This window comes from Xenopus laevis, chromosome 1L, assembly GCF_017654675.1.
Source record: "Xenopus laevis strain J_2021 chromosome 1L, Xenopus_laevis_v10.1, whole genome shotgun sequence".
Lineage (NCBI taxonomy): Eukaryota > Metazoa > Chordata > Amphibia > Anura > Pipidae > Xenopus > Xenopus laevis.
Window position 1 is genome coordinate 179,380,530 of NC_054371.1, and position 9,078 is coordinate 179,389,607.

Below are 9,078 nucleotides of genomic sequence, written 5' to 3' on the forward strand. Positions count from 1 at the left end.
TATTATATTTTGCATGGCACTCCTATATAGGAATTATCTATGATGTAAAAAATTATTTTTTTACTTACTATTTTCTTCTATGTTTACACCTTTACACCTTTTACCATTTTTTTCACTTCCTACCTTTACTCCACCCCCTTGTTAAGCTATTTAACACGGAACACAGTGTGAAAAAGGGCCCAGTGTGGTCTGAAATGTTGCCTTACTTTGTCTAAGAGCCAATAAATCACCTTTGCAATTTAAAAACGGGATCAGTGTGCTACAGTTTCATTGGATTTGCTTAAGAGTTAGTTCACACAAGGAGATTCGGGGAGATTTTGTTGCCTGGCGACTAATCGCCTCGTCTTCTGGGCGACAATCTCCCTAAACTGCCCAGAAAAAAAGTCGCCTGCGCTAAAGCACACGCGGCGCTGCATTTTCAGAAGTCGCCCGAAGTTTCCTAAACTTCAGGCAACTTCTGAAAACGCAGTGCCACGTGTGCTTTAGCGCAGGAAAGTTTTCATTATAGTGGATGGGAGGACATGAGGAGGCAGTTCAGGGAGATTGTTGCCCAGAAGACGAGGCGATTAGTCGCCAGGCGACAAAATCTCCCCGAATCTCCTTGTGTGAACTAACCCTAAGGAGTTTGTTCAGACACATGTATCTTAAATAAATAGTGTTAATAGTCGCAACACTTGTGGTCATAAATGACCATTTCTGTTTTTTCTCAATACAATGCAGTAATACGTCACCCCTATGGAAGGTGAAAAGTGTAAAATGGAAATTCTCCACATAATTCCGTATACAACCCTCTGGCACCTTTTTTATCCTTTGATAATTACAAAAATTGTAATCACTCAGCTGTGTGATAAATGGATCCAATAGACTGATCGGGAAATCTGTTTTTGGTCACTGCTGACCATAGTCCTAAGTGATGGCCCTTAAGGTGGCCATACATGCACAGACATTTATCATATGATATATTTGGTGGGATAGAAGCCTCGGATATTGGTCGCCTCATGGATCAGACAGGACGGTTTAGCGCAGTGATACCCAACCAGTAGCTCAAGAGCAACATGTTGCTCTCCAACCCCTTGGATGTTGCTCCCAGTGGCATCAAAGCAGGTGCTTATTTTTGAATTCCAGGCTTGGAGGCAAGTTTTGGTTGCATAAAACCAGATGTACTGCCAAACAGAACCTCCTGTAGACTGCCAGGCCATATAGAAGCCACCAAACAGACAGTAACAGCCATTATTTGACATTTCCATGGACTTTTTCATGCTTGTGTTACTTTCTAACTTTTTTACATTTAAATATGGCTCACAAGTAAAAAACGGTTGGGAACCCCTGGTTTAGCAGGTGCCCAAACATCAGCAAAAGGTTAATGCTGAATTGTCAGCTAGAGGTAGTAGTGTTTTGTTTCTACTTGTATATCTGAAAAATCAGCTCTTAAAGGAAAGGCTTCGTACACTTGGGGGTGGCAAATGTTAGACACCCCAAGTGATTGTATTGACTTACCTGAAACCCTGGGCCGGTGCTCCTATCAGCAGAAAACTGCACCGGCCCACAGTTATACCAGTGAGCATCACCTCTTCCGGCTTCTTCTTGCTTCAAATTTCCCGGGGCAAACGCATGCGCAGTTGAGCGAAATAGCCGACTTTTTAGTTAAAGTTTGGCTTTTCATTCTACTGCGCATTCACAGCCGCAAGAAGGAGGAGGAAGACGGAAGAGGATTGCTCCGTGGTGCTCACTGGTATAACCCGGGCCAGTGCAGTTTTCTGCTGATAGGAGCACCGGCCTGGGGTTTCAGGTAAGTCAATACAATCACTTGGGGTGCCTAACATTTGGCAGCACAAGTGTACGAAGCCTTTACTTCTCCTTTAATGTTTATAGAGAAAATGAACAATCTTTCCCATGACAAATAGTTATAGTGATAAAGATCATAATAGTTACCTGTTTGGCCACCTTTAGAAAGACAGACTCTCTCATCATCCTCTGTGTATCCATTAGAGATCTATGTGTGTATTATATATATATACAGTACTCCATTTTACATTTTTCAAGGGACCAGAATAAAATCATGTAAAATCAGGGATATTTATTATGAATAGGGTTGTCACCTCTTCTGGAAAAAAATAGCGGCCTTCCTATATATTTATCTTTAGGGTCAGCCATCATTTTTAGCAGTAAAATAGCAGCCAGGTGACAACCCTACATGTGTATAATATTCAGGCGGGACAACAAAAGAACAATGTAAAGTGAGGGAAAAGTTAAAATGAGGGGATGTAAAATGGAGGTTTTATTAAAGTAACAACTTCTTTTTCACCTCAATGCAGATTCGTTCAGCCTCCATTCTTTTGTATAGACAACAGACAAGCAAAAGTTACGCTAGTGGCGAGTTGCACTTGACATTGTCGGTCGACGCGCCTTCCCTCCCTCACAGCTGCTACACTGGAGGAAGCTGCATTTTCAAGTACACGCTGCAATATCAAGTCATCCACTAGGCGGCGCACACCACTATTCTGCAGTAACACGGGTGATGTGGCTCCACCAATTAGATCCAAGTAGCGCATTCGGCCCACGCCTGTGATTGGCTGAGCCTTAGCAGATAACGGGAGGGTGGGGGCTGTGCCATACTATACGCACTGGTCAGCTGCTGTCTGTTAGTGCTCACCTGCCAGACATGCCGGTGGACGTATCCCAGTGGAGTGGGGCTCTTGCCCTAAATGAGGTTGAGGAGAAGCCGGCGCATCCGCTTGTAGTGAGATATGGCTCACTGGGGATAGAGGAGTTGGGCCAATTGCTGACACCCACCCAGGTAGAGACGGAGGGGAGCGCTATGCAGCAGCCTATACTAAAAGTAATGGCAAACAAGCAGCGTCCAATGACTGCGCGCATCATCCGCCGCTTCCCACTCTCGCTCGGCCGTCGCCTTTAGCTGTCTGCAGCGTCTCGCCACATGACGTATTGTGAGGCCCCGCCCCCGTCGCTGCAGCCCATGTATTCCTCTGTCAGGCCAATCACTCGGCACTGCGCGCCCCCAGCGACAAGTCTCACCCCGGCGCTCAGCAACTCGCCTCTGCCGCTTTAATTCCGCCAGTCACAGCTCTTGATTTGCTGCAACTATAGGAACCTACAAATCGCTGCAACACATAGTCCCGCTAGCCCTGTGCTCTAGATGCAAATAAATGGCTCGGGCTGCTCAATGCTGCACCGCATGGAGACACGTGAATAGCTAATTAGCCATGCAGCCTGGGCTTCTAGCCGTGCCCTTTACTCAGCAGCTGCCGGGCCTATCTATAGTAACCTCCTTACTTGGCCGCTCGTTCAACTCAATAAATAGATGCAGTGCTGCTAAAGGTGGCACTTAATTGGGAGTAGCCTTTTAGCATTGTCTGTAGCCCATGCAGGGGGCGGGGTGATTGGCCATTATAGCACATGATCATGTCATACAATGATGACTTTGAGTCAGAATGTGACCAATTAGATTTCAGTGAAGTCCTTATGTGACCCTAAAATCACCCAGCTGACAGTTGCATAAAGCATGTACATGATGGGCTAAAGAAGGGAACATCACAGAGTGCTGGCTTATACCTGGAAAGAACACATCTGTGCAAAGGACATGGCAGCTTCTCATTACTGGTCAGATTCAGAGCTACATTAGCTGTGACTCTGCCCACATTGCTGTGTGTATGGGTTCATAACAAGCGAGTGCCTTGATATGTCACGGTTAGACAGGTATCTATATATTCAGACTGTGTAGTTGGGTTCTTGATAAGATTCCCCTCTCATATTTTAATCTGGCATCACCAGTGGGAAGAATTAGGCCCATTCTCCCAATCTGTGGGTTTTGTGCAGTCTCACACACTCCAGTATGATGTACAGGTAGTTCCTTGTGGCAGTGCTTGTCAGGCAGTTGTTGCTGGAAAACAAAGCAGTCTCCTGATTGATGGCAGGGCAAACTCTGGCTCTAGCACTTACAGGTGCTGCCTCTGCAAGTTACTGGGTGGTTTTAGGCTACTTAAAAACAGCAAAGTATCTAAGAGTGCCACAACCATTGTGTCATACCATTAAATGATAAATATCTAATCCTAGAACAACCTGGGGAAATCACTAACCAATTTTTGATGTTGTGCTTTGATGTTGAGGCTTTATTTCTTGCCTCCTGCTCTGTCTCTTCCACGTGCCACTTGTTCTATGGGGTTGGAATGAAACAATCTACTCCCTGTCCCACACTCCTTGCAGGACAGCCGCTGCATTAAACACATTGCGAGTGTGCCTGGTACAGTAGACAGAGGTGGATATTGGCAGTTTTCTACTGCTAATATTAGTTTTTGGCTCATCAGCTCTGGAGGATTAAGAGTTTATCAGATATGAAGTTGATGGCCTCCTGCATACTGCTCTGAGTTCTCTTTTAATTTTAATGCTGTGCCAGCAGCCACAGGAAACCAGTTTCTTCCCTCAACACAGTGTTCCAAGTCCCCCACTTAAAAGGCAAATGAGTGGAAGCATCAGGTTTATATATCAGACCACTGACTTGGCCTGATAAATTGCTAGTGGGGACTTAAAAATCTGTGCTGAGCTGGAGCTGCTGGCAGCATGGTGCTATCATTCAAAAGCTCAGCACTGAGAGCAAATAGAATGTTGGAGATGCCACCTTCCTATTCCATTCACTCCGAGTTGCAGAGTACTATTGTCGGCAGAGAGCAGAAACAAGCTCTTGTCTGGCCATTTCCATTAAAGACCTATTATGGGTGCTTTGGTACCATACTTTTGGGATACTAAAAAATGCAGCAGCCCCATGTGCCCATGCACTAAAGATGGGAGCAGGACATGGAAAACCTGGTTTGTTCATGTGGCCTAACACAGAATACTCACATGTTTCATTCTGCTTCAGGACAGGATTCCACAACAGAAGCAACCCAGTTAGATTCCTGCATTTTATCCCTATTCAGGGGTTATGTTTTTGTTCAGGGTCAGTGATGTATACATGCACAAATCAGCATTACAAATCAACCCTACATCCCAATAAAAGAAGGAAAGGGCATGGTTGCTGTGACCTACTGGCATTACACACCAGTGTGACATAGAAGGTGGTGGGGATGATGCTTTTTTATAAAAACCACAAACTTTAATTACAAACACCATTTGAGACATTAGCGTATTTGTATAAAGTTATCAGGAGCATAACAGAAGGAATGAGGCACAGCTTTTGTTACGGATTCCAATGATCTATTTCTCCTGCTCTAATTGGCTGATTCCTACATGAATCAACAATTGGCAATGCACTGCTGACAAACATCAACGTTGAGGTATTTTCAGTAAAGGAAATAGGTTGAGTACTCTAATAGAATAGACTTATGTAAAAACCCATGTCACCCCAAATGGGTATAATTTAGTGTTTTACTGTGATACAGTTTAATGAATGTGTTTTTCTTTTCGGTCGGAAGCACAACTATGTAGAAGTGCAAGGATTGTCTTTTGATGGAATACCTTTTAATGAATTTGTGGAACTCAATTTTGCAGACTGCAACTGCAGTACCAGTAGTAATTTCCATAAGCCTAAACAAGTGGATTGGGGGGATTTATTTGAGACTGATCTTTTTCAGCCATAATGTAATGTACCTCTGCTTCGTGTTCGCTGTATGGAAATAATATGTGTGGCTATCACTTGTAATACAAGTGGGAAATTGCTTGATTGATTAGTGATGCCAAGTTCTGTTACTTGTGTAGGTTCAGAACCGCCCAACAAGCATTGAGTGGGAAGGAATGGATAGCAACAAGCTTTATACTTTGGTTCTGACTGATCCTGATGCACCAAGTAGGAAGAATCCAAAATTCAGGTGGGAGTATTAATTCACTTCATTATTTATTCATGAACTGTTCTCCAATTGCAGTCTGTGAGGTTGGCTTGTTTGGTATATGAATAAAAGGGATACTTGTGCCCTTCATTAAAGGAGAAGGAAAGGCTTGGTGCACTTGGAGGTGCCATATGTTAGGTATTGACTTAACTGAAACCCTGTGCTGGTGCTCTTAGCAGAAAACTGCACCGGCCCGGAGTTATACAAGTGAGCACCACAGAGCTAAACTGTTCCTTCTTCCGCTTTCTTAACGCCTTTCCTTCTCCTTTATGAAAGAAAATGGTCTGACCTTCTTCTAAGTGTCACACCAGACTGACAGTTGGCCTTCCAGCATTACTGGTAGCACAGGCAAAACAGAAATGAAAGTATCAGACTGAAAACTAGCATACAATGTGTGTATGTGTATATATATATATATATATATATATATTTACCTTTTTCTTCCTAGGGAATGGCATCACTTCCTCGTAGCGAACATGAAAGGAAATGACATTAACAGCGGCTGTGTCTTATCTGATTACATTGGCTCTGGTCCACCAAAAGGAAGTGGTGAGTATAATAAATGAGATTATGGGGCCCATTTACTTAGTTCGAGTGAAGAAAAAAAACGTAGAATTTTGAATGTTTTTTTTTGGCTACTTCGACCTTCGAATGGAACGATTCGAACTAAAAATCGTTCGACTATTCGATAGTCAAAGTACTGTCTCTTTAAAAAAAAAACTTCAACCCCCTACTTCACCACCTAAAATCTACTGAGGTGCCATGTTAGCCTATGGGGAAGGTCCCTTATAGGCTTTCTATAAATTTTTAGGTCGAAGAAAAATCGTTCGATCGATGGATTAAAATCCTTCGAATCGAACGAATTGAAGAATTTAATCGTTCGATCGAACTATTTGCGCTAAATCCTTCGACTTCAATATTCGAAGGATTTACATTTGGCAATCGAATATCGAGGGTTAATTAACCCTCGATATTCGACCCTATGTAAATCTGCCCCTATGTGTATAGGGAACGGTGTTAACCATATTGTAAGATGCAGGATATTAAGTCACAAGGCTGAGTGCTTTCTTTCACTTCAGAGAACATGTTAGGGCTGAGGTGCTCCTGTCACTGCTCCAATAGGGTTCATTTAGTCCCCTGTATGAATCATTAAATTGCAAAGCGCTGTGTAACTTGCTGGCACTATATAAATACTGTGGGTTAGTGATGTGCGGGTCGACAAATGTCAACCCACACCTGCCTGCTCCCAATCCAAACCCTACTACCACTTCTGTTTATAGACTCACTTACGACCTTCCCATCTCTGATGTCACTAAAGGGGGTGGGGTTGGGACAGGCATGCACCTATAAATGGTGGCGGCTGGAAGCAGAAGCTGACACAGTAAGGTCACTCAACTCACATCAACCTGCAAACAGTGTGCAGGAGTTTGGCCGCCCCCCACATCACTACTGTGGGTCACTTGCTTATGACTTTAAAGGAGAATTCAACCCCCACTAATAAAAAACCCCCAGTAACCTATAAAGTCCCCCCCTCCCCTCTCCCTGCATAGGTGATGATAACTATAAGTGCCCCTAATCCTTTACTTGTCTATGGGTGCAGAGTAAACAGTGGAACTTGTGGGCACACTTCTGATTTCTTTGGAAAGTGAGCTCCTTATTGGTGCGTGCGCAGTTGGAGCAATCTTCCGTTTCATAGCAACTGCGCATGCGCCAAAAGTGATGGAAATTGCCAACAGGAAGTGAACCCCAAGAATACCAGAGCCAGAAGATGGCACCCATGAGCTCCTCTGCACCTATAGGTGAGTAAAGGAATAGGGGCACTTATAGGTATGATCACCTATGCAGGGGGAGAGCAGAGAGGGGGGGACTATGTAGGGTACTGGGTAGGGGATTTTATTATTGGGTTATTGGGGGGGGGGTTTGAGTTCTCCTTTAAGAAAGATAATACCATGACAATACCCACCTCGCGTGCTCTGTGTGCATGCTTCCTCATGTGTGAAAAACCCACCGTCCGTTCTTAGAAAACATTGAATCAGGGTTTTACTATTTCATTAGAGCTACTTGTGTATCTTCTCTGTGCTTTTGTACAGGTCTGCATCGCTATGTCTGGCTGGTTTATGAGCAAAAAGAGGAACTGAAGTGCAATGAGAAGGTTTTATGCAACCGCTCCGGGGAGCACAGAGGAATGTTCAAGGTGGCGTCGTTTGGCCAGAAGTACAAGCTGGGAAGCCCTGTTGCTGGCAATTGCTACCAGGCAGAGTGGGATGATTACGTCCCCAAACTGTATGAACAACTGTCTTCATAAAATACCTTAAAACAAGCCGCAGAATGAAGTATTTTCACTAAACTAAGGAAATATTTACTCTTCCATAAAATCATAACCACATTTCATTGCTAGATTTAATAATAATTAGTTTATTGCTCCTTAGGCTGTACTTACCATACTGACATACATTCTTATCAGATTCAAAGCTACGTACTGAGTGTGATAGAATCCCACTGACATGAGGCGAACGCTTGCAATTCAACGGACCGATCCCAACCTCAAATAAGTATTTGGGAGATGAAATGCAGTTGTTATTCAGAAACATCAAACCTTTTGTTATGAATATGTTATTTTGTCCAGTTAAAACGTCAGTGCTTTGAACCAGTAGCAGCAGTTTCTGGCTGTGAAATAGTTCTGTGTTTTCTCCAGCTGCAGTGTCTATAAATGATACTATGTGATGGCAATGCATTTCAATAAACAATTAAATTTTATGCTTTGTGTTCAAAAGTATTCCTTTGAGTAAATGTACACATAAACATGAAGTAAAATGGAATGGATTTCAGGGCTGACAATTCTGCCGACATACTTTTATGTGTACAAAACTGGTTCTGTTTAATTTACTGGAAATCAGTTGTAATAACTGTTTTAAGATGGCCTTAGTTTGGTGTTCGCTGTCTTGGTTAACTCTTAATGGAGAATTAAGCCAAAACTAAATATGGTTAAAAATGCCATATTTTATATATTGAACTTCTTCAACCAGCCTAACGGTTCAGCATCTCTGAAGTAGTAGTAGTACTGATCCAGACCGTCAAAATTGTCATAGGTGTTTCCCATCTTGAGTATGAAAATAAGCTTCGGGCTCATAACAAATCATCAAGCAGAAAGTTAGGTTTACCCGTCATGTAAGATGATGCTACAGAGTGGATGTTAATTGTGCTGGTTTCTGAGCTGCCATGTACCAATAGTTATTTA

The 9,078-nt window shown here is 43.1% G+C and overlaps 1 protein-coding gene across 1 annotated transcript; it reads left to right on the forward strand.

Annotated features, from left to right (window-relative positions):
- The first annotated feature begins 2,601 nt into the window (after positions 1–2,601).
- On the forward strand, positions 2,602–8,597 carry pebp1.2.L (phosphatidylethanolamine binding protein 1, gene 2 L homeolog). Its single transcript, NM_001092157.1, is given in 4 exon segments — positions 2,602–2,797; positions 5,713–5,822; positions 6,289–6,389; positions 7,931–8,597. Coding segments are annotated over 4 exon segments (561 nt in total). The 5' UTR covers positions 2,602–2,662; the 3' UTR covers positions 8,146–8,597.
- The last annotated feature ends 481 nt before the right edge of the window (positions 8,598–9,078 follow it).